The following is a 25911-nucleotide window of genomic DNA, read 5'->3' on the forward strand; positions in this document are numbered from 1 at the left end:
CTTGAGTGCCAGATAATTCCGTCTCATTCGGTAGTGCGTCTCTCGTTGGAGCCTTAATCATCTCGTGTGTTATGATTTGGTTTAAAGTCTGGACCCAAAAGCACGACTCAGGGAACAGGTACACAGTAAATAACAAGTCTTTAATGTTCAAATGTGCAGATTAGTGCAAGGTGGAGGGGTGGAGCATGGTCCCAGGATCCCAACGTGTTCAGTGAAGGCACCGGTGAGGAGGAGAGTGAGAGTGTCCGTGGTGTGGCGTCCGCCATGTGGTGGCGGTGCTGCGGCACGGCGCAGCAGGTTCCGTCTTCTCGAGCGTACTCACTCCGAGGGGAAACACAGGAGAGCTGACGGCGGCAGGAAGGTCCACAGGCAGGCAGTTAAGTAGCACACACGAGATCACGAGGCAAGCACAGCAATCGAGGTGGAACAAACACAGAGGCATTAGCTACACAAGCTAACAAAGCACGAGGGCAAAAACACAGAGGAGCCAGGATACAAACTACTGCGCAGACTGATGAAACGATCTGGCGACGAGTAGGGAGGAATCCAGAGGCTTTATGGAGAGGTTGATTACTGGAGTGGATTCATCTGGCACTGCCTGTGGAAGGAAGCCACGCCCATATGCACACACACAGAACAGACAGGGGGAGAAACACAGGGGGAGAAACACAGGAGGAGTAATACAGACAGGGAATGACACACACACACACATGAGGGAGAGGCTGCCATGATGAGGATCATGACAGTACCCCCCCCCCCCCCAATGACCGACTCCAGGCGGTCTACCAGGCTTGTCGGGGTGTCTCCAGTAGAAGTCAGTGAGGAGAGAGGGGTCCAGGATCAGTCCCCGAACAATCCAGCTCCTTTCCTCGGGTCCATATCCCTCCCAGTCCACCAGGTATTGGTAGCCACGCCCCCTGAGGCAGGGAGTGTGAGGCGAACAGCAGAGGGATTAACAACTGACTCAACTTCAAACGGACCAATGAATCTGGGAGACAGTTTCTTAGAAGCCACACTGAGGGGAATATCCTTCGCATTCAACCAAACCTTTTGTCCTGGTTTGTACTCCGGAGCAGGAGTACGCCGCCGGTCAGCCAACCTCCAGTTCTGGTCCTGGGTGAGCAGGAGAGCCGCTCTGGTCTCCCTCCAGACTCTGCGGATCCTGCGGAGGTTGAGCTGGACCGATGGCACGGCAATCTCCTGCTCCTGGGAGGGAAACAGAGGTGGTAAGTAACCCAAAGAGGCTTCAAATGGTGTCATACCCGTAGCTGCTGACGTCAGGGAGTTGTGTGCATACTCCACCCAGGCGAGGTGAGTGCTCCATGAAGCTGGGTTCCGAGCACATATGCAGTGGAGGGTGGTCTCCAGGTCCTGGTTGGCCCTCTCTGTCTGACCATTAGACTGGGGGTGGTAACCCGATGACAGGCTCACTGTAGCACCCAGTGCTTGGCAAAACTCCTTCCATACCTGAGAAGTAAACTGGGGGCCTCTGTCTGACACAATGTCGGCTGGAATTCTATGAATGTGGAACACATGATCCACCAACAGTTCAGCAGTTTCAGCAGCAGAGGGCAGTTTAGGAAGACCCACAAAAGGAACAGACTTGGAAAAACGATCCACAATCGTTAGAATGGTGTCTTTACCTTGGGATGGAGGTAATCCGGTCACGAAATCCAGGGCTATGTGGGACCATGGACGGCCGGGCACTGGGAGCGGACGGAGGAGTCCAGCAGGTGGCTGATGGGTCACTCTACCGCGGGCACACACAGTACAGGCCTTGACATATTCATGGGTGTCTGAAGACATGGTGGGCCACCAGAAGTGGCGTTGTAGGAGCGTCAGGGTGCGGAAGGCTCCAGGATGGCAGGTGAACCGGGATGTGTGTCCCCACTGGAGGACCTGAGGACAGACAGAGACAGGCACAAATAAACGACCCTGGGGACCACCACCAGGATCTGGGTCAGTATGGAGAGCAGTCCTAACCACGGACTCAATCTCCCAGGTCAGAGAACCAACATGACAGGACGGGGGAAGAATGGTGTCTGGCACAGGTGGGCTGCCCCCGTCATCGTGAAATTGCCTAGATAAGGCGTCAGGCTTAACATTCTTGCTCCCTGGCCGGTAAGTGAGGTTAAAGTTGAACCGGCCAAAAAACAAAGCCCACCGGGCTTGGCGAGAGTTCAATCGTTTAGCACTTTGAATGTAAGCCAAATTTTTATGATCAGTCCATACCGTAAAAGGTGATTCCGCTCCCTCCAGCCAGTGTCTCCACTCCTCCAGAGCCAACTTGACAGCCAGCAACTCCTGGTTTCCCACGTCATAGTTTCGCTCCGCAGGTGACAGTTTCTTGGAAAAGAACGCACAAGGATGGAGCTTGTTGTCTCCTGCAGCTCTTTGGGATAACACAGTGCCCACCCCGACGTCAGAAGCGTCGACCTCAACCACGAACTGGCGGGCAGGATCTGGTTGAACCAGGACAGGAGCCGAGGTGAAGCACTTCTTCAGCTCCCTGAAGGCATCTTCAGCCACAGGAGACCAGACAAAAGGCACAGAAGAAGAAGTGAGTTGGGTTAAAGGTGCAACTACCTGACTGTAGTTCCTGATGAAGTGCCGGTAGAAATTTGCGAAGCCCAGGAACCTCTGGAGCTGCTTGCGAGACTTGGGTTGGGGCCAGTCCGTCACTGCCTGGATCTTCGTGGGATCTGGTCTCACCTGCCCGCTCTCCAGGATGTACCCCAGGAAGGAAACAGAGGTCACATGAAACTCGCACTTCTCCCCCTTCACAAACAGCTTATTCTCCAGCAACCTCTGCAGAACCTGTCGCACATGCACAATGTGCTCCTCGAGGTTGCGAGAGAAAATCAAAATGTCATCCAGATAAACGAACACAGAATGATTCAGGAAGTCTCTCAGAACATCATTAACTAATGCTTAGAAAACGGCTGGAGCATTAGTTAACCCAAACGGCATCACGAGGTACTCGAAATGTCCCAGGGGTGTGTTGAATGCCGTTTTCCACTCATCACCCTCTTTTATACGCACCAGGTGGTAGGCGTTACGCAGGTCCAGCTTCGTGAAGATAGTTGCACCATGGAGAGGTTCAAACGCAGAATTAATGAGGGGTAATGGATATTTATTTTTGACAGTGATGTTGTTTAAGCCCTGATAATCAATGCAGGGTCTCAGGGTTTTATTTTTCTTTCCCACAAAAAAGAAACCGGCACCAAGTGGAGAAGAGGAAGGTCGTATGATACCTGAGTTCAGGGAGTCTGTTATGTAGGTTTCCATGCTTTCTCGCTCAGGTACGGAGAGGTTGTAGAGCCTGCTGGTGGGAAGGGGGGCTCCGGGCAGCAGCTCAATGGCGCAGTCGTAAGGTCTGTGAGGTGGTAATGATTGAGCCCGCTGTTTGCTGAACACCTCAGCCAGGTCATGATACACGGATGGTACAGAGGAGAGGTCTGGAGGTTATGGTGGGGTTGCACTGGGTTTACTTGAGCTTGGAGGAAGAGCAGACTTGAGACATGAGGTGTGACAGAATGAACTCCAACTTGTAATTTTACTGGCTGCCCAATCGATGACTGGATTATGTTTTTGGAGCCAGGGTAACCCGAGTACTAGAGGGGCGTGAGAGGATGGCATGATATGAAAAGATATTTGTTCTCGATGATTACCGGCCAGCAACAGTGATAGTGTCTCTGTTTGATGGGAGATGTGAGCCAGTAGCTCCGCATTTAATGCATTAGCCACGAGAGGTGTGTCAATGGGGAAAGTATTAATCAGGGTTTGTTCAACAAACTGGGAATCAAGCAAATTGGAATCAGAGCCAGAATCACCTAGAGCCTCCAGTTTAAAGGTTTCACCGTTTAGCAAAATACAGGCTTCAATGTTAATGCGTTTACGGGGTAACATAGGGACCACAGTGCTACTCACCAGAACCCCGGCTGCGACTGGTGAGGACTTGGGTTTAAACATTGAGGGCATGTGGCGAGTTGATGTCCAGGCTGTCCACAATAGATACATAGTCTCTCTTTGAAGCGCCGACTGCGCTCGGCTGGGGTTAGCTGGTTACGACCCAACTGCATGGGTTCCTCTTGTCTTGTGGGAGCAACAGACTGGTTATTAGATGCAGGAGTAGTTTCAACAGGCCAACGTGGAGCAATAGGTGAAGCAGCAGTTCCAGGGGATCTCACAACCTGTGCTCTGTCTCTGCGTCACTCTCTTAGCCTATTGTCCACTTTAATGGCTAACGCGATTAGCTCCTGTAAACTCTTGGGCTCTGCCCTACCCACGAGACAGTCTTTAACAGTTTCATTAAGTCCTCTCAAAAAAATGCTCTGGAGTGCTTTGTCATCCCACCCAAGTTCAGCCGCCAGAGTACGGAACTCAACTGAATAATTGGCCGCACTAAGAGAACCCTGGCGCAGGCTCAACAGTTGGTTACTGGTGTCATGACTGGTAATGGGATGGTCAAAAACAGACATCATCTCGTTGGAAAACCATTCAAAAGTAGCTTGAGCAGTGAGTGGATTATGCCAAAAGGCTGTTCCCCAGGCTCTAGCCCTCCCCTGTGCAGCGAGGGATAAGGCAAGGCTGTCCTATCTCAGGTCAGCTATATAGTCTAGCCATCGAGCCCTTGCTGCACAGGCTGAGGGGTCAGCTCCGTGGTCTTTCACTGCCTGGGTCCTCGGATCTTGCTCAACCTCCTACTGTATCGGCCTATGCGGATAATGTTTGTATCTTCATCACCAGCCAGAGGGATGTTCAATATTTGCAGGACACCCTGTCCCTGTATGAAGGGGCCACATCTGCATGGGTGAATTGGGCAAAAAGTGAAGCTTTGTTGGTGGGACAGTGGAGGGATCAGGCAGTGCCCATTTTGCCTGGAGGTCTTGAGTGGGGGAAGGAGGGTCTGAAAGTGCTGGGGGTGTTCTTGGGCACAGAAGGTTTTCAGGCAAAGAACTGGGAGTGTATTAGGGAGAAGGTGTGCGCGAGGTTGTCTAAATGGAAATGGTTGCTACCCCAGTTGTCATATAGGGGACGAGTTCTGGTTGCCAATAACTTGGTTGCCTCGGCCCTTTGGCACAAGTTCAACGTTTTAACACCACCAAAAAGCCTGATAGAGGACATTCAGAGAGCCATCGTGGATTTCTTCTGGTCTGGCAAACACTGGGTCCGGGCAGCAGCCCTTTATCTGCCTGCGGCGGAAGGGGGACAGGGTCTGATAAACATCCAGTCTAAAATTGCTTCCTTTCGACTCCAGACTGCACAAAGACTCCTGTATACCTCTGGCCCAGGTTGGCTCTATACAGCTAGACTGCTGCTGAGGAGAGCTGGGCGCCTGGGCTATGACAAACAACTGTTCCTTCTACAACCTGAAGCTGTGGTTCTTGCTGGACTGACACCGTTTTACAGCTCTGTGTTGCAGGCATGGCAGATTTTCCAGCTTGTACGTACCACAGATGAGACACCAGGTATGTGGCTGTTTGAGGAGCCTTTGTTTTTTAACAACCTTCTAAAGACTCAGACATTACAGTCTCCCAGTCTGCGAGCTAGCCTCAGAGAGGCTGGCTGCACCAAACTGGGTCATCTGATGAAGATGACAGCAAGTTCTGTGGACACCCTGAGAGCGAGGACCAACATCACCTCTATCAGGCTCATCACCAGAGTGGTGGAGGAAGTCCATGCCGCCCTGCCACAATCTCTGAGAGCTTTTGCAGAGAACTGTGCTTTATGTGATCAGTGGTCTGAGAACAGTGAATACAGCTTCCCCTCTCTGCTCATTTACCCAGCAGTGAGGGAGTGGCAGGAGGGAGGTGGTCAGCTGCTGTCTTTTACAACCCCTCACCTGGACACTTTTAAGGATGTAAGGAAGAAAGCACTTTACCATGTCTGCGTGAAGGTGCTGAACCTGCACTCTTTGGCAGGGCTGAAGGAGTCGAGGTGGGCTGAATTTTTTGGCACAGACGTGTCCCCGAAAGGCAGCTGGCGGTCCCTGTACAAGCTGCCCGTTGAAAAGCGGACAGCAGACCTCCAGTGGAGGGTTGTACGTGGTGCAATAGCCACGAACAGATACAGAGCGCACCTGGATCCAGGGGTTGGGGAGGAGTGCACTTTCTGTACACAGACAGAGACTTTGTTTCATTTATTTGTACAGTGTCCCCGGCTGTCAGCATTGTTTGAGCTGTTAAAAAGATGGTTTCAGGGTTTCGGGGAGGTTTTTTCTTTCAGCTTGTTCATCTTTGGCCCAAAGCACAGTGCACGGAGGAAGAGTGCTCACACACTGATTAACTTCATATCTGGTTCTGCCAAGTTGGCCATTTGGTTGACGCGCAAGAACCAGGCGCAGGGTATCACCAGTGTGGAGCCAGTGCCGGTTCTGGAGGGCTTGTTAAAAGCCAGACTGAGAGTGGAACACGCCTATTATAGGATGACGGACAACATATTGACATTTCGTCAAATATGGGCTGTTGGCGGGGTTCTGTGCTCTGTGGGGGAGGATGAGGAGTTGATTGTAAATTTCTGATTGGACAGACTTCTTTACTTGTTTTGATGGTGGTTGTTATTGTTGTTCATTAGGTCTGGCAATGGTTCAATAAAGGGATTTTGAAAACCAAAAACCTCCCCGTGAGCAAACCCAACACATAGGCAATCTTGGACCTGTCAGAACTGTAAGTAGGGAACACTAGGGAACACTGGAAAAGAAAAGACTTACAGTCACCTAAGGCTCCGTCATAACGTTCAGGGGCAGGAACGTACGGCTCACGGGGTTGCAATGTGCCCACTGGTACTGCTGGGGAGAGATTAAACACAGGTGGATTATTTGTTTGCAGCTGGTTCTCAACTCGAGCGAGACCGGAGGTAAGATTGGAGAGGGAGTCCATGATCTCCCGCAGCATCTGGTCATGATGTCCAAGCATTATCCCTTGGGATGAAACAGCATGTCTCAGATTCATCACCGGTGAACCTGAGTCTGAGTTGGCTGGTTCCAACATGGCCAGATCATTCTGTTATGATTTGGTTTAAAGCCTGGACCCAAAAGCACGACTCAGGAAACAGGTACACAGTAAATAACAAGTCTTTAATGTTCAAATGTGCAGATTAGTGCAAGGGGGAGGGGTGGAGCGTGGTCCCAGGATCCCGACGTGGCGGTTCTGTGGCGCTGGCTTGGGGTCCGCTCTCCCCTGGTGGAGTGGAGGGCAGACGGCTCCATGAGATGGTGTTTCCTCTCTGGTTCTTCCGTGCTCAGCCTTATTTTTTTCTTCTTATTTATTTATTTATTTATTAGTGGCGTTTGGATTCGGTTACAGCAGACGGATGGCAATTTGAAATGGAATGAAGCCCACAGACGGCAGACAGTAGCTACAAAATGGTAGTGGAACGCGCCCCATCTGCCCACAGCACAATGCTCTTAAAGTGATGCCACTGAATGAAGCTATGCAATGACAGAAGTGCTTACTGTATATATTGCATTTTTTTTTCCCGCCATGGCAACTATGGGTGTTACAGAAAATCTGAGCAAGAATATTGTGTCAATATATTTGTGAGGTTGTTCTTACTCTCACTAAACTCTGGTCCATTTTGTCATGCCGGCTCTAAAAGAAGCCTTCTTTAAAATTACAGGTAGCACATTAATGGTTTACCATGTTATTAAAAGGGAAATTTCGGTTTATTTCAACCTGTCTCCTATCGTCCGAAATTTGTTTCAAGTGACTAGTGACATAAAAATAATAGTTAGCATGTTAGCCATTAGCCTAGATACAGCCGGGGCGCATAGTAGCGTCAGACCTGTTAAAACGTAAGTGAACGGGCAACCTTCAAGTGCAAAGTTAGTCCACTAAACAAGCTTTTTTTCCACAAAGACCGCCTCATATCGTTAGGATAAATGTCAGAGAACATATAGAAAACGACATGTAAACATGTTGTCTTACCTTACCGGTGTGCTGCCATGTTTGTTTACCATTTAGCTCTGCTTTCCAAAGCGCGGCCGAAATATATCTCGCGAGCTCTAGATAAAGCCCAGCTGGATACTACTCCAGGTGGAGGTGTCTCGTCCTCGGTCACATCCAGACCTTGAAAATAAGGCCGCAACCGGTCCCATTCCTTGCAACAGAGGCATTCCTCTTCTGTGGGCACTGGGGCACAGCATTCACAGGTACACCACCAATCTCCAGAGCTACGCAGCCTTGCAGCAGCCATTCCTCCTCTCTCGTCCTCTACCTGTTGCGCCTCTCTCTCTCTCCTCCTCCGTTCTTCAATTTCACAAAGCTCTTCGTCAGTGTATTCTGGCTCAAATAAATAAGGGCGGCCATCAAACTCTGCAAAATCAAATTCCTCCTCCACAAAGTCGAAGTCTGGCAAAAAGTCAGCCATTATTCTATAAATCTTTCATAAAATAAATGAATGAACTTTTCAGGCTACTGTCCGGTTCTGCCTTCCAGCTGTTGCTGCTTGTTCTCGCGAGATTTCAGGCACAGTATGAGATCACTGCTCGCGATATTTCGGCCGCGCTTTAGAAAGCAGAGCTAAATGGTAAACAAACATGGCAGCACACCGGTAAGGTAAGACAACACGTTTACATGTCGTTTTCTATATGATCTCTGACATTTATCCTAACGATATGAGGCGGTCTTTGTGGAAAAAAAGCTTGTTTAGTGGACTAACTTTGCACTTGAAGGTTGCCCGTTCACTTACGTTTTAACAGGTCTGACGCTACTATGCGCCCCGGCTGTATCTAGGCTAACGGCTAACATGCTAACTATTATTTTTATGTCACTAGTCACTTGAAACAAATTTCGGACGATAGGAGACAGGTTGAAATAAACCGAAATTTTCCTTTAATGAGTTCGTACAAACAGTGCATGAGAACAGCCTGTCACATTTCAGTGCAGTCCATCAGGAATGTGAGCTTGCGCATTGTGTTGTCACAACAGTTGAGCTAGGCTCGTCTCTTTCACTGGGCAACAATATTAATATTTTTCCTTGAGCCCTCTGCACTGGCACCTGTGCTGTGTGGCCTCTTTGAAATCAGTAAGGGCGGTTCCATAACTTCCTGTTGACGGTCCACTTCGGTGACTTAAAACAGGGCAAAGAGGTAAGACAAGATAAAGAAAACAAGAGTGGAGACTGACATAGAGCAGAAACACTGGGTTCCAGTAAAAGTGATGAAGATGATGTGCAGAGTGAGGGAGGCGGGGCATCTGAGTCCAACAGAGACCGAGAGAAAAAGGAGAGGAATTTCGAAAACGTAAGAGCTCATTTGGTTATATGACTCAGATTTGTTCAGGAAGCTGCCAGAGCTGCAGCTCTCTGAAGATGGAGGAGCTCTGCTTTCCACAACTGCTCAACACCTCCTGCAGAAAGCCCACCTCTCCTTGGGCCAACTTTGTGCTCCTTAACATTGTGCTGTACTTTATCTCTCTGCTCACTGTGGCTCTTAACCTCCTTGTCATCATCTCAGTCTCCCACTTCAGGCAAAGATTAACTTAATTTACTGATGTGAACAGCTTCTGTAGATTAGAAGAACTGTCTTTCAGTTGGTACTGAATAATGTTGCAGCTTGGACTTGTACATTAGACACATTTGACTTGTACTCTGTCTTGCTGACTGTTGACTGGTGATTTCAACACCAGATACTGCAGTAGTTGTCCACACTTAATTATATTATGATACAGATGTTGCAACCTTGGAAATGTATTTAAGACACATTTGACTTGTATTCTGCCCTTTTGCACAAACTTAACTGTGATTTTGACACCAGATATTGCAGTTAGATGTCCACATTTAACCATATTGAAACTGCAGATGTTGTCGATCAGAAAACATTTCATTATATCTGTTTTTTTTTACAACTGTTTCAATCAATTAGATCTGAGGACTTGTTGGGTTTATGAGTTTTTCCTCTTTCTCTCCAGGCAGCTCCACACACCCACCAACATCCTCCTCCTCTCTCTGGCTGTCTCAGACTTTCTCGTGGGCCTCCTGGTGATACCAGGAGAAGTCCTGCTAAAAACAGCCTGCTGGTTTCTTGGTGACCTCATGTGTTTGCTCTATTATTATGTGTCCCTCATATTTAGTTCTACCTCCATAGGAGACATGGTGCTCATATCAGTCGACCGCTATGTGGCTATTTGTGACCCTCTGCATTACACCACCAGAGTCACTGTGAAAAGAGTTAAACTCTGTGTGTGTCTGTGTTGGCTCTGTGCTGTTTCTTACTGCAGTCTCTTGTTAAAGGATGACCTGACTCAACCAGGCAGGTATAATTCCTGCCATGGAGAGTGTGTGATTGTCATGAACCACACTGCAGGAGCTGTTGACCTTGTTGTAACCTTTATTGTTCCCATTTCTGTCATTGTCGTTCTGTACATGAGAGTATTTGTTGTGGCTGTGTCTCAGGCTCGTGCCATGCGCTCTCACATCACAGCTGTCACTCTCCAGCTTTCAGTGAATCAACAAACAAAGAAATCGGAGCTGAAAGCAGCCAGGACTCTTGGTGTTCTTGTAGTTGTGTTTCTAATATGTTTCTGCCCATTTTACTGTGTCACTCTTGCAGGTGATGCCATGGTCAGTGCTCCATCTGCATCCTTTGTGCTTTATCTGTTCTGTTTTAACTCATGTCTTAACCCCTTGATCTATGCCTTGTTTTATTCCTGGTTTAGAAAAGCAGTTAAACTCATTGTCAGTCTTCAGATTCTGCAGCCTGGCTCCTGTGAGACCAACATACTGTAGAGAGGCTGTGGAGTGACTGAAATGAGGCCTGCTCCACCAAGGTTTTGAATTGAAAATCATAAAAATTGAAGTAAAATCTGTGTATATAGTACTGTATATAAGCAGTATATGAGAAAATTGTGCATTGCTCTACTCGGTGTCAGTTTCATGTAAGGATTCCAACTTGCTGTGATCCGGAAATCTACAACAAATCTATGCATCACATGGGGACACCTAATGTTGGGATCTATGCCTCATCGAGGCAGCACCATTTTCTGGGACTTAAGCCAGAATTCCACTGGATACATGTCCGTTGCGGAACGGCAGCGCTGGTTATCTGCTACGTACTCCGCCGTCCGTCAACACCCACCGGCTGCGTTTGCTGTGCGGAGTGGTGCAGCTCTGCTGGAAGACATCTCGGTGCACCTCCATGATTAGTATCTCCTCGTCCATGGTGTCAACGGGGTGAAATGACGTCTGAAAGCCTCTGACCTGTTGACTTCAGGCCTGCCTCTGCCCATTATGTAGTTTTCAAGGTATAGTGCAGGGAAATATGATCCGCCGTGAACACTGTGTATTTTATTTTGAAAATTAACCGGATGTTTTATTTTGTTTCTGTGCACGACTTCCTGCCCCGCACGATCTGCTCTGTGCTGAATTGCTGCGTTGTGCTCTGGTGGCCGGCAAAAATAGAAGTCCTGCGTATCTGTTGTGGAGGGCTACGGAGCGCCGCAGCTGAGACGGAGCTGGAATGCAGCACAGCTGCAGCCGGTGGAAACACACACATTGACAAGAATTAAATCCTATGGGCTCCGCTACCGTGCCGGAGTGCAGACGCAACCAACACGCATCTGGTGGAAACTGGGGGTTAGCCTTTACATGTGCCTGACCTTGCAATAGATCTCCAATTAAGGTATAAAAACTGCTACTGGAAATAATTAATAATTATTAATGATAATTATCAATCATGTTAAATAATGTGACTTAATTTACATGAATCACCTCTTCGGGCACCATTCCCGAAAAGGAAAAAATGATCGCCAGATAAAGATATCAGTCTCATAAAGTTCACTAAGCTATCAAGTGGAAACTTTGATTAATAACTAAGTTAATAACCATAACAAAAATTAATAGTAAAGCCTGAAGGATTTCAGAGTTCTTGACATAGCAGAGGTTGACTTTTCATTCACTCTTGTGCAATATTAAACAGACAGAAGGTATGATTCCAAAATATATTTATTCATAAAGGAAGGAAAACAACAAAACACACAAATTCTAACAAACTAACTTTATACAAGCAAGTGTGTGTATGTGTGTGTGAGTGAGTGAGTGAGTGAGTGAGTGAGAGAGATTTTTATTTTATCAATAAAAAATCAAAGTCAACATGACACAACCATCTTAAAACAGATGTAGAAAAAAACACAAGACAAACACCTAACCTCTCAGATCATTCTAGAGAGTGATTAAAAACCAGTGCCCCCTCAATCACACTACACAGAGCACATGTGAAGCACCACTGAGCCACAAACTCCTTTTCATAAGTGAATAAAATTTAAAATCAACTCTGATTCTGGCCTTCACCAAGGAAACAAACATTGACCGCAGCCCTTCATCCAAAACATTCTCTATCTGATTTTTCCTTGTCTTATAGATTGACAGTTTGGCCTGTCCCACCACAAAATTTAACAACTGCCACTTTCATGTACTCTAACCTGCACCAAAAATAAAAGCAGTTCCAAACCAGATTACATTACATTTCATAAAAATAAATCAAGTCAAACAACACTTTGAGTCTGTGGCATTCTAAATAACAGTGAAAACAGTCCCTGGCAGAAAGGACACTGAGCACAGACACCGGGATTCATTTTGCACACAAAAGTGTTCATGGCCAATGCTCCCTGAAGAAGTTGCCACTGCAGATCAGTGGACCTTTTGTTTAAAGGTGCTTTATAAAACACCCTCCGCACCGGTTTACACTCATCTTGTACATTTCGCCTCTCTCTCCACACAGTATCCTTTCTCCTGTCAGTCCAGTTTGGTCTATTCTGAGAACCAGCTCCAGAAAAGGGTCCCCCCATCAGGAAACTCTGTTCCATTAAAGTAGTCCCTGAACATGTACAGTTCATCACTCGTTAGGATTTTGGTCCAGGCATTGAAAATGTCTTTGGTGTGATGACATGACTTGATGCCAAGAAGAGCAGCCACCGCTTCTGTGTTGTGAAAACTGGGACCTGCAGCCTCCACTTTGTGCTTCAGCTGAACTGCCCCAACTGAACACAAGCACTGTGTGAGGCCAGGTCTACTGTCCTTCTGAATGTCCAGCCTGGCCCCGTGGACTAGAGGCTCCTCCAGGAGCCAGAACAACGCCGCCGCAGGTTGCAGCCTTTCCCACTGAAACAAAGTCCAGGCTTTAAACAGTCCCTTATAGAAAGGAGGCAATTTACACAAACGAATCAAGTTACAATTCATTAAAAACAAAGAGGCATCTAAACCTAGACCTGCTGCTTTTCTCAAAATAACGTTTGTTACTGGCTTCCAGATCACATCATCATTTCCTGTGAGGTATTGTTGTATGAACTGTAACCTGAATGCTGCTGCTCTGCTCTTTAAATGTACTAACCCGTGCCCCCTTCATCTTTCGGCAGGTAAAGTACACTTTGATGCACCCAGTGTAAATGACCCCCAGAAAATTTCAACATGACAGACTGTACTTTTTTGCAAGAGGCCAGCAGGGGGTTCTATACATGCTAACCTGTGCCAGAGAGTTGATGCTACCAGATGGTTAAGGATCAGCACTCTTCCTCTATAGGACATCTGAGGAAGCAACCACTTCCACTTAGCCAACTTCCAGTCCACTTTCTCTGCCACTCCCTCCTAGTTTTTCTTCGCAGTATCCTCATCTCCCAGGTAAACCCCCAGGTATTTAAAACCCCCTTAATCTTAGCAATAAGTCCAGGGCTGAGGACGAACCTTTCTAGCATAGGTAACGGTGCTCAACCCGGTCAAATGCTTTGTCTTGGTCCAAAGAAATCAGACCAACAACCAAACCCAATGAACCAGAGACGTCCAAAATATCTCTAATTAATGACACATTGTCAACAATAGGTCTGGGTCCAATGAATTACTTGGTCCATCACCTTTTTCAATCTATTGGACAGGGCTTTTGACACTATCTTGTAGTCCACACACAACAGCGAGACTGGACGCCAGTTCTTAATATCTTGGAGATCACCTTTCTTCGGTAATGAGGTCAAAACTGCTCTCCTGCAGCTCTGAGGCAGAGATGACTCCTCGAAACTCTCTGTGAAAACTTCAGAAAAGTCACCACCCAGCTCAGGCCAAAACTCTTTATAAAACTCTGGTGGGAGTCCATCAATTTCCGGGGCCTCCCCCCCCGCCTGCATACCTTGTAATGTCATAAACAGCTCTTCAGTTGTCAGAGGACCCTCCAGCTCTTTGTTGCTCTCCTCTGCGACCCTGGGCAACCCATCACAGAAGGAGTCAAAAGCTGCCTGGTCTTCAATGTACTCAGTGGTGTACAGGTGAGAATAAAAATCCACGGCCCTCTGCCGGATCTCACTAGCGTCATTCAGCAGCTGTCTTGTATTTGAACGCAGTGCATGGATGAATCTGCTCTGTCCATTTTTTTTTCCAAATTGAAGAAGAACTTGGAAGGTGAGTCCATCTCAGCAGCACTCTGAAAACGAAACCGGACCAATGCTCCCTGTGCTTTAGAGCCCAGCACAGCAGGTCAGCCAATAAGGCTTTTTTGGATTTGAGGTCCTCAAAACAACCTAGATTTCCTGTGGACTCCGCAGAACCCTGCAGCTCCACTATACCGATCTCTAGATCTCTAATAGACTTGGTGATGTCACGAGAGACATTGAGAGTATATTGTTGACAAAGCTGCTTGATTTCCACTTTACCACAATCCCACCATTGCCTCAGTGAAGCAAAATCTGTTTTTCTATTTCTAAACCCTTTCCAAAAAACATTAAAAGTTTACTTAAAATGTACATCTGAAAGCAGGGCAGTATTAAAATGCCAGTAAGCAGACTTGTGTTTTACATTGGCAATAAAAACACTACAAGACACCATAGAGTGATCAGAGAACCCTACAGGCAGTATTTGGCACTTTTTAAAAGTGCCAAAATGATGTTTAAAACAGTAAAGTCTATCTAATCTGCTCACAGAAATTAAATTCTCCCTACTGCTGACAAAGGTGTACTGTCGGTTTTTATCATGCATTTCTCTCCACACATCAGTCAAATTCTGTGTCTCCACCACTTGCCTCATCACATGTTTTGAAGCAGCATGAGGCTCTATGTGGTTTCTATCCAGCCGTTCATTCTCAGTCTCCTGCCAAGAATAAAAACTTTTCAGGCTCACAATTGCTCAAAACTGTACTGATTTCATTTAGGAAAACAACTCTTTCAGCTCCATTATTCGGTGCATAGACATTGATAAAAACAAGAGTAAAGTTTTCGTACTCTGTTCTAACGACCATCAGTCTGCCCTTTACTACTTCTTCCACCACATAAGACTTTGGTAGGAAGTTTTTAGAGAAAAGGAGAGCTACTCCTCCACTGACTGTACTTAGATGGCTAAGAACCACCTCTCCATCCCATTCCCTCTTCCAGTCAGTATCATTTACACTGTTACTGTGTGTTTCCTGAACAAACATTACATTAATGCTCTTCAGTTTCATGAGTTCAAACAAACATGATCTTTTCCTCACATCCCTTGCTCCATTTAAACTGAGCGTGGAAACTCTAAATTCACTCATCAAAGCTGATGTGAGGAAAAACACACATAAAAACATCATTTTCAGCAAAGTGCAAGTTTGAGCCTCCACTCTCATTACTACTGAGTTGTCTTCTCACTTTCAAAACAACTTTCCTTAACCTAAAAAAATCCTGATCAGTCAGACATGATTCCTCTTTATTCCTCATATGGAATCTGGCTGAGTTGTAGAAACCCTCTATGTTAGGAAAATATTCCTCTAGTTTAACTCCCTTTATGTTTTTTGTCTCCTGAAGAAAAGATTTTATACTTTCAGCAGTGTAAGCCTTTCTTTCCTGACTACTAGTCATTTTGATAAGAGACACATCACTACTGTCAGACACACACTCTTCCTCACTCTCACTGCTGTCTGACTGCACTTGTGTTTTACCTGTCTGCCTGTCTTTCTGTCTGTCCAACAACACTCTACTCCACCGTGCATCACTGTACACATTTTTATTTTTGTTCCTACATTTACGTGGAACAGGTGTTTTCATCATCCAAGCATCTTCAACCTGTTCACTCCATGCGTGCCCAGTCCCACCCGTCTCCTCCGCCTGCATCTCACCAAGCTCACCTGTCTTTTCTATCTGTGTCTCACCAAGTTCACCATTGCTCTTCACTTGTGTCTCACACACACAATTTACACTTGTTTCTTGCTCATCACCGACCTGACTTTCATCTTCAACACATTCTTTCTCACCATCTAGCTCCGTAACAGCCCCCCGCTGCTTGTCGGCACCAGGCCGCAGCTCAGCGGTGCGCTGCGCTCCGGACCCGGCAGCCTGTACCGTGGTGCCTGGACATCCGCTACCTTCGGATCAGTCGGAGCCAGTTTCTTCGATTTAGGACAGGCCTTAACAGTGTGTCCCTCTTCACTGCAACCAAAACACTTCATCAGTGAAGAGGTGGCAAACAAAACATAGTCAAAATCGTCCACTTTAACGTGGAAGCGCAAATTAAGCTCTTCATTGCGATTGTTTAGAGTCATATACAGCTGTCTTCTGTGAGACACCACATGTTTCAATAACAGCGATTTACACCCAGAAGGAATCATCTTAATCGGAGAAACTATCTTCCCGTGCCGAGAGAGTTCTCGACTAAGAAATGCATCTGTTATGAATGGAGGGACATTTGACAGGATTACCTTTGTTGCTGGCTGCGTTAACGGTAACACTGACACAAAGCTTTCATTGATAGAAATACCTGTCACTATGAGCTGGTTCACCTTCTCCACCTGATCCAGAAACAAAACCACGCCACCATTCATCCGAGCCGCCGACTTCACGCTGCTGTGGCCAATTTACCTCTCCAGCAGCCAGGCTGACCTCCTCCACATTGTACTGAAGGCCCGCACCGACCTTGATGCCATGCCTCCTAGTCAGCCTGGAAAAATCTCCATTCACCATGGCGTGTCAGACGCCGACCAGCGATTATGCTGGAGGGCACAAAACACACCAAGAAACCCCTCTCACCTCACCAAACAAAACCCAAACACTAACAATAAACTTATTAAACTTATTGCCACAAATTATACTACATTAAACAAAGATTATACCAAAAAAAAAAAAAACATCTCACTCCAGGCACCGCACTCACTCCTCACTCAGAGAGAGAGAGAGAGAGAGAGAGAGAGAGAGAGAGAGAGAGAGAGAGAGAGAGAGAGAGAGAGAAGAGCATGTGGTTAGGGCAAAGATAAAGGAAAAGAAGCAGGAACTTTGAGTTGCCTCTTTGGGTGTAGCCCTGTTCAAAGCCAGTGTGTGAGTGATATGTGTTGCAAAGGGTCTGGATTAGTGCTGTGGATGTTTAGTTGCATGCAAGACTCTGTCTGTGAAAAGCATTAACAATATAACATCACTTAGCTTTGGTAAAGCCAACCAACCAATAAAAAGACTGCAATAATCACAACAGTAACTCAATAAACAGCATTAAATCACAACTGGCAAAGCTAAATAGCCTTGCTTAACTTGTGCAGTTGTGATAATGCTATGCCAGTTGTTACATTACCAATCCTTGAATGGATGGGGGAAGAGTTGCTTTGTGGTGGCTGCTTTTGTGAGCCGGCTGATGAGGGGTGGATAGAGCTGTGGTTCCATGTGCAGTCTTTGTTGTGTCCTTTGTTCCAAAGGTGCAGATCCGAGAAAGCCGGTCGCGCGGGGTCCTTGCAGAGCTAGATGTTGGGTTTGCAACTCAACTTGGTTCACCTTGTTGCTGGAAAGGTAGTTGCGAACCTTGTGTTTGCACACTAACTTCTCTGGTTCCAGGTTTATCTCCTGCTATGAGTGAGGGAAAGTCGTGGTCCAGGAGAAAGAGAGCAAGAGGTCTCAGGAGCAGACGCCGGGATCCGAGTTGGTCGGCCACTCAGAGGAAGAAGGCATCTGGGCCAGTTAAGGGCCCAGGAGAAAGAGACGTCTGAGCTGGTCAACAGCTCAGGAGAAAAAACAAAGACTGTGTGAGAAAGCAGGACACTGGTCTCTCACTTAGGTTTGAGGTGGGGCATCCTGTGGAGATAAGGGCCAAATGGCTGCTCTTTGTTTGACGAACAAAGAACAAAGAACCCTTACATGTCCAGTTTAGATCTGCACAAATGACAAATCGTCTGTGGTCCAGTGAATCACAACATATTGCTGCATATTTTGGACAAAAATATAATTATGACAAGTTTAGACAAAATAAAAGCTGGCACAAAAGTCATATATATCCCAGATATCCCACAAATGTGACAAGGGAGGTTGGTGAATGCAAATGAATTGATCACAAAGTGGATGTCACATTGTATTATAAATTGATGTTTGCACAGTTCATCTGCTGTTTGTTATCGTACTTTGATGTCTAAATACTAAGTGTAAACTGTATGTATTGTGTACCCTCAAAATAAAAACAATGGAATAAAAAATGAAGCGCTTTTCTAATTTTGCAAAAATCCCACAATACAAGACTTTATCTCTGTAATTTTACCATCTCTGTGCTGTACAGCACAACAAAACCTGTCAGTGATGCAAAATGTAAGTAAACGTGTTCATGTAGAGTAATAAATATAATCCAGCCTAGGTTATTGAGGCCAATGAGAAAGGTGACCAGCGAGCATTCTTAGTGTCTGCAAATTTGGAGATAATTGTGTCCAATTAAAAAAATGCATAACTCAAAATGGGACAAAAAAGCTAACATGTAAAACATGAACAAATGTGATTTGTATCTAAAACCACACCTTGGGCAGATCTGTATTTGCATGCTTTGTTTCAGGCAATACCAAAACCAAATGATAAAAAATATTTCATGCCACAATTGCTGATGCAACATGATCTCACAGAAAAATGTGAAATGACCACCATCTTTGAACACCGCATCACGTACTGGTGGCACCTGTGGTGTTGAAATTACATGATGGCAGCATGCTTGGGTTTAGGCACCAAAAGTATTTGGTTAGGTTTAGAAAAAGATTGTGTTTTGTGTTAAAATAACTACATTTAACTACATGTAAGGGATGTAAGTATATTGTAAAGTGACATAAGTACCTCATGTAATGTGACGTTACTACTTAAAAGATTAAAGTACGCTGAGTACAGATACATAAAAGAGGACTTTTACTTTCACACAGGACACAAACAGCAGTGTCCTGGTTGAAAATCGTGTGTCTGTTTGACCCATCCTCCACCCCGACCTCCTGACCACCTCTCACTCTTTGTTTTACTTATGACATTGCAACCATAGACTGTTTATGAAGGTGGACAACATGACAGCTCCCCAAAAGTGAAGTCAAAACATTTTGATTGGCCCCTGGTGGCTGGCTGCAGCGTAGCTCATTAAAATTTTTCCCAAAGATGGTTTCTGTCATTTTGGGTAGTTCTTATCATGCTGACGGATGACAAGCCTTAAGACCCTGATTATGCTTTATTTTGAAGCTTGTGAGTTTTCATCGAATGGTGTTGCCTTGGCTGCACGGAAAATTTCAGTGTTTTGACTGGAGGCAGGAGGTTGTTGTAATTTGACTTTACACCATCCAAGCTGTCTTGAATTTCACGTGCTGGATAAGAGAGTCCACTCAACTCAACTCAACTCAACTCAACTTTATTTATAGAGCACTTTAAGAACAACCACAGCTGAAACAAAGTGCTGTACAAAAATAAAAACATAAGACAAACAATAAAAACAATAAAAACAAAACAGTAAAACAAGAGCAGAGTCTCACGCTGGGATAAAAGCCAAGGAGTAAAAATGGGTTTTAAGACTGGTTTTAAAAACGGATAGTGAGGGGGCCAGTCTAATGTGGACAGGTAAATCATTCTACAATTTGAGAGCCGCTACAGAAAAGGCTCTATCCCCTCTGAGCTTCCGCTTAGACCTCAGAACATCCAGGAGCAGAATGGGCGTAATGTGTTCCCTCTTACGTGCTCCAGTTAAGAGCCGAGCAGTGGCGTTCTGAACCAACTGAAGACGTGCGAGGGAAGACTGGCTGACTCCAAAATAAAGTACGTTACAGTAATCCAGCCAGGACGTGATGAAGGCATGGGTTACTATCTCAAAGTGCTGTTGTGCAAGAAAAGGTTTAACCTTTGCCAGCTGCCTAAGGTGAAAGAAGCTGGACTTAACCACTGCACCAATTTGACGCTACAATTTAAAACCACTGTCCATCTCAAAACCCAAGTTAGAAACCGTTGGCTTCTAAAGACATCTACATTATCAAATTGACTTATAGTCATTGCACCACTGTGCCACCCACTAACAACAGGAAGTCAGGAGATGGGGGCTGAGGAGGAGGATGAGTTGAGATGAAATTCTGTTTTTTAAAAGTGGCTGGACTACCACATGTTTGACAGATTTGGGAACATGGCTGGTTTCCACAGAGCTATTGATAGTTGAGAGAATACTGGGACCAATGGTATTAATTACTTCTTTGAAGAGTTTGGTTGGTATAATATCAAGAGAGCCCTGCTCTGCACATTTAGAGGCAGATGCTTCAAGACAAGGGTTGGGGGTGGGACAGTGGTGTAGTGGTAGTTGATGAGGTGAGTGTACTACTAGGTAGATAGGTAGGTTACCAGTGACGAAGTGGGCATACTCTCCTATATATTACAATGGCTGTTTAGCTGATAGGTGGGTATACTGTCACTGGATAGAAAAAGAAGTGGGTATACCCCGTAAACCTGAGTATACCCTCCACTACACCACTGGGGTGGGGGAGATAACAGAGTTTAACACACTAAAAAGTATCCTGGGGTTATGACAGTTAATATGATCAGAGAAATATTGGGCCCTGGCATTTTTGACTGCTAGCTGGTATTTCTTCAGCAGATCCTTCAACATTTGAAATGAGACCTCCAGTTTATCACACTTTCACCTTCGCTCTGCTCTGTGTATTATACTGCACAAACTCTAAACAAACACACTTTCCCAAAAGGCATCAGAGTACTGTAAAGCTTGTACTGCAAAGGAAGATTAGTGGGTTAGTGGGATATGTCGAGGCTGAAGAGTCTAAAAAGTTTTCCGTGTCACAAGGGTGGCTCTGTTTTAATCTGGCTAGATCATTGTATTTATGCTGCACAGCTAGCCTAGTCAAAAACAGAGATTTGACATAAAAATGGCAAAAAACTACTGTAGAAGCAAAAAAGTCAAGGTCCCGAGCTGGGCCAGTTAGCTCGCGACCTCGCTCTTCCCCTCTCAAACGGACTTTCTTTTTCTTCCATTAGATATCAAAAACTCAAATACTCAGAGATCAAAAAAATCACTGGAGACACGTAGAATCAGACGCAACTGAGTTTAATGTGCTCGCAGGCAACAAACACATCACAACCCAAATGAGCCAAGCTCCGGAGCAAGGCTGGAATTTCTTTGTTTGCGCTCGCTCTTTTATCGTAGAATTTCTGCTGAGTCATCTCTTTCCCTTAATCCTTCTCACTTGGCTCTGATCGTAACATATCCCACCTCTGCTGAGTCACTTTTTCTCCACCATAATGGTGTCATATTTCTGCTGAGTAATGTTTTTCCTAGATCTAAGACTGCCTCCTCTTACTAGGGTCATTCTCAGGACAAGCTGTAATTCCCCTAATTTTCCACTAGTGTTTTCTGAACCCATCCTCATGCTATTTTTAGAAATGATTCACAGTGAGTCCTAGGTACTTCTCCACCACAATGCTTAAGTGCTCAATGAGTGTGCGTGTGTGTCATAAGAATACATGAAATATTAAACCAGTGTGTAATTTGTCAGTTGCACAGATTATATTGCTTCAACACATATCTTTTAAAGGTCAGCTAAAAGGTACAGTATATGTCTTCAGTAAATCAGTACATTACACTACACTACCCAACCCTTTTGGAAATAGTCTCTCTGTATTAAATAGTCAATCTATGAGCAGTACAGATCCTCAGCTGAGGGAACATGTGTTATGACCTGGCTCTGAGGCCGCAACCAGAAACGAGAGCAGAGAGGGGATCAGTGCCAAATAGCGCTTAGTTTATTTATGAAAGTAAAACAAAAGAAGGCAAAAGGTCCATTTCAGCAACCAGCGGTGCAGGAGCACCCCCATGCCCCACGGAAGGAACGCGTGTGTAGGTACAGCGGCGGCCACAAGGTATCTGAGGAAGGAGGAATATATGGTCGAGCACATCACCAGGCCCAGGTGCAGCTCATCACCTGATGACGACGACCCCGCCTCGGACCAGAACCTGCCAGGAAGACAACAGCACACAGTACACCAGCACTACGCAGAGGAGTGGAGGGGTCGTCACACATGTAATAATTGCAAACTTGACAGCCATAATGTTAACCTTATATTAGTGATGCCACTGAATGAAGCTATGCAATGACAGAAGTGCTGACTGTATATATTGCTTTTTTTCCGCCATGGCAACTACATACAGAAAAGCTCTCTTTGAAGCTGACTACATCACTGTATTAACGCTATGCAGCTAGCCTGGTTGGGAACAGTTGACGTTCAGAGTTTCAACATAAAATTGGTAAAAAAAAACAAAAAAAACAAAAGCCTTTCACACCCCAACAATTTTAGAAACAGCATCACTCTGTGGTCATTAGTCAATCTATGAGCGGCACAGATCCTTAGCTGAGGGAACATGTAATAATTGCAAATTTGACAGCTGTAATGTTAATGTTATATTAGTAATGCCACCGAATGGAGCTGTGCAATAACAGTAACGCTTACTGTATATACCATGGATTTTTTTCTCCACTGTAACTATCAGTGATGCAGAAAATCTGAGCAAGTATATTGTGTCATTTTATTTGTGAGGTTGTTGTTACTCTCTCGGAACTCTGGTCCATTTCTTCACGTCGGCTCTAAAGTCTTCTATAAAATCACAGGTAGCACATTAATGATTTACCATATTATTAATGAGTTCGTACAAACAGTGCATGAGAACAGCCTGTCACATTACAGTGCAGTCCATCAGGAATGTGTGCTTCCGCATTGTGTTGCCACAAAAGTTGAGCTAGGCTCGTCTCTTTCGCTGGACAACAATATTAATATTTTTCCTTGAGCCCTCTGCACTGGCACCTGTGCTGTGTGGCCTCTTTGAAATCAGTAAGGGCTGTTCCATAACTTCCTGTTGATGGTCTGCTTAGGTGACTTAAAACAGGGCAAAGAGGTAAGACAAGGTAAAGAAAACAAGAGCGGAGATTGACATAGAGCAGAAACACTGGGTTCCAGTAAAAGTGATGAAGATGATGTGCAGAGTGAGGGAGGCGGGGCATCTGAGTCCAACAGAGACCGAGACAAAAAGGAGGAGAGGAATTTCGAAAGCTTAAGATGTACTTTGGTTATATGACTCAGATTTGTTCAGGAAGCTGCCAGAGCTGCAGCTCTCTGAAGATGGAGGAGCTCTGCTTTCCACAACTGCTCAACACCTCCTGCAGAAAGCCCACCTCTCCTTGGGCCAACTTTGTGCTCCTTAACATTGTGCTGTACTTTATCTCTCTGCTCACTGTGGCTCTTAACCTCCTTGTCATCATCTCAGTCTCCCACTTCAGGCAAAGATTAACTTAAAAATGTGGACAGCTTCTGTAGATTCGACGAACTGTCTTTGAGTTGGTACTGAATAATGTTGCACCTTGGAAATGTATTTTAGACACATTTGACTTGTATTCTGTCCTTTTGCACAAACTTAACTGTGATTTTGACACCAGATATTGCAGTTAGATGTCCACATTTAACTATATTGAAACTGCAGATGTTGTCGATCAGAAAACATTTCATTTGATGTTTTTTTTTTTTTTTTACAACTGTTTTAGTCATTTAGTTTTGGGGACTTGGTGAGTTCATGTTTTCACTGTGGCGCTTAACCTCCTTGTCATCATCTCAGTCTCCCATTTCAGGCAAAGATTAACTTAAAAATGTCAACAGCTACTGTAGATTAGAAGAACTGTCTTTGAGTTGGTACTGAATAATGTTGCACCTTGGAAATGTACTTTGTCTTGCTTACTGTTAATTATAACTACAGATGTTGCTGATCAGAAAACATTCCACTATAGACCTTTTTTTACACTTGTTTTATCTGTTTTGTTATTTAGATCTGAGGACTTGTTGGGTTTATGAGTTTTTCTTCTTTCTCTCCAGGCAGCTCCACACACCCACCAACATCCTCCTCCTCTCTCTGGCTGTCTCAGACTTTCTCGTGGGCCTCCTGGTGATACCGGGAGAAATCCTGCTAAAAACATCCTGCTGGTTTCTTGGTGACCTCATATGTTTGCTCTATTATTATGTGTCCGTCATCATTGTGTGTTCTTCGATAGGAAACATGGTGCTCATATCAGTCGACCGCTATGTGGCTATTTGTGACCCTCTGCATTACACCACCAGAGTCACTGTGAAAAGAGTTAAACTCTGTGTGTGTCTGTGTTGGCTCTGTGCTGTTTCTTACTGTAGTCTCTTGTTAAAGGATGACCTGACTCAACCAGGCAGGTATAATTCCTGCCATGGAGAGTGTGTGATTGTCATGAACCACACTGCAGGAGTTGTTGACCTTGTTGTAATCGTTATTGTTCCCATTTCTGTCATTGTTGTTCTGTACATGAGAGTATTTGTTGTGGCTGTGTCTCAGGCTCGTGCCATGCGCTCTCACATCACAGCTGTCACTCTCCAGCTTTCAGTGAATCAAAAAACAAAGAAATCGGAGCTGAAAGCAGCCAGGACTCTTGGTGTTCTTGTAGTTGTGTTTCTAATATGTTTCTGCCCATTTTACTGTGTCACTCTTGCAGGTGATGCCTTGGTCAGTTCTTCATCTGCATGGCTTTATCTGTTCTATTTGAACTCATGTCTTAATCCTTTGATCTATGCCTTGTTTTATTCCTGGTTTAGAAAAGCAGTTAAACTCATTGTCAGTCTTCAGATTCTGCAGCCTGGCTCCTGCTCCACCAACATACTGTAGAGAGGCTGTGGAGTGACTGAAATGAGGCCTGCTCCACCAAGGTTTTGAAGTGAAAATCACAAAAAACTTTGGTAACACTACATAATACGGCCCACGTCCTTAGTGTGTACCTCCTGTTCACCTACCACCTACTTTACCCCAACTTCCACAGATGTACAGTGTAACTTCCCCCACTCATTTCCCGCACATATTTCCCCGTGTCTTACAGTATAACTAGGCTGCTTCTTAGAGCGTACTTCCCGTTCCAACCTGATCTCACAGAAATACATGAAATGACCACGACCTCTTAACACCGCATTCTGTGGTGGCAGCACGTAATGGGTTGAAATTACATGCCGGTACCACAGAAACAGTGCCAATGTAAAGTCGATTAGGATCCTTTTTCATGGTGGACACATGAATCCCCTGATTCAACAATGTCCTGTATAGACACAAAAACACTAAAGTGTTTTTGATATTAAAACGGCAAATATATTCCTCTGTTATAATTTCCCACCAATAATAATAATAATAATAATAATAATAATAATAATAATAACATGATAGTTCGGCTGTACTAGATATTTGATATATTCAAATATTCAGTCCCAAAAACACCATTTCTAGATAACTTGCTAAAATATCTGAAGTTAACCATCATCCTTGCTTCTTCTTAACATATTTTATCTAGATGCAGTGTCATTACTAGTTCAGCTTTACTAGACTTTTGATATATTCAGTAGATGTATCTTTTTACGACTCTATTTTACAACAAACCGCAAAAAAACCTACCGTCCCAAAAACGCCGTTTTTAGAGTACTATCGAAAATATCTTAAATTAGCCAACATCCTTGCTTTTTTTCTGAACCCTATGGGCCCTAGGCGTTTTTGGGGTATTTTTACTGCCTTTACTTTTAAGCTCATATCACAGTCATTATAAAGGCTACATACACATGCTATATCTTGTTTTTTTTTTCAGGACAATCTGGGCTAACCAGATTTGCCATCATTACATGTCCTTCTATGTGCCTGTATTTTATATTAATTTTTATATCAATGAAAAAA

The 25911-nt window shown here is 45.0% G+C and overlaps 2 protein-coding genes across 2 annotated transcripts; both read left to right on the forward strand.

Annotated features, from left to right (window-relative positions):
* Positions 1 to 5596: 5596 nt before the first annotated feature.
* LOC144466776 (trace amine-associated receptor 8a-like) lies at positions 5597 to 10728 on the forward strand. Its single transcript, XM_078174193.1, has 3 exons — positions 5597 to 6043; positions 9274 to 9470; positions 9912 to 10728. The coding sequence occupies exons 1-3, from the start codon at positions 5597 to 5599 to the stop codon at positions 10726 to 10728; spliced, it is 1461 nt and encodes a 486-aa protein (XP_078030319.1).
* An 11283-nt stretch (positions 10729 to 22011) lies between these two features.
* On the forward strand, positions 22012 to 24867 carry LOC144466777 (trace amine-associated receptor 8a-like). The gene is made up of 3 exons (XM_078174194.1): positions 22012 to 22176; positions 23274 to 23470; positions 24057 to 24867. Exons 1-3 carry the CDS (start codon positions 22012 to 22014, stop codon positions 24865 to 24867), a joined length of 1173 nt encoding a protein of 390 aa, XP_078030320.1.
* The last annotated feature ends 1044 nt before the right edge of the window (positions 24868 to 25911 follow it).

This window comes from Epinephelus lanceolatus, chromosome 14 (assembly GCF_041903045.1).
Source record: "Epinephelus lanceolatus isolate andai-2023 chromosome 14, ASM4190304v1, whole genome shotgun sequence".
In the NCBI taxonomy this organism is placed as follows: domain Eukaryota; kingdom Metazoa; phylum Chordata; class Actinopteri; order Perciformes; family Serranidae; genus Epinephelus; species Epinephelus lanceolatus.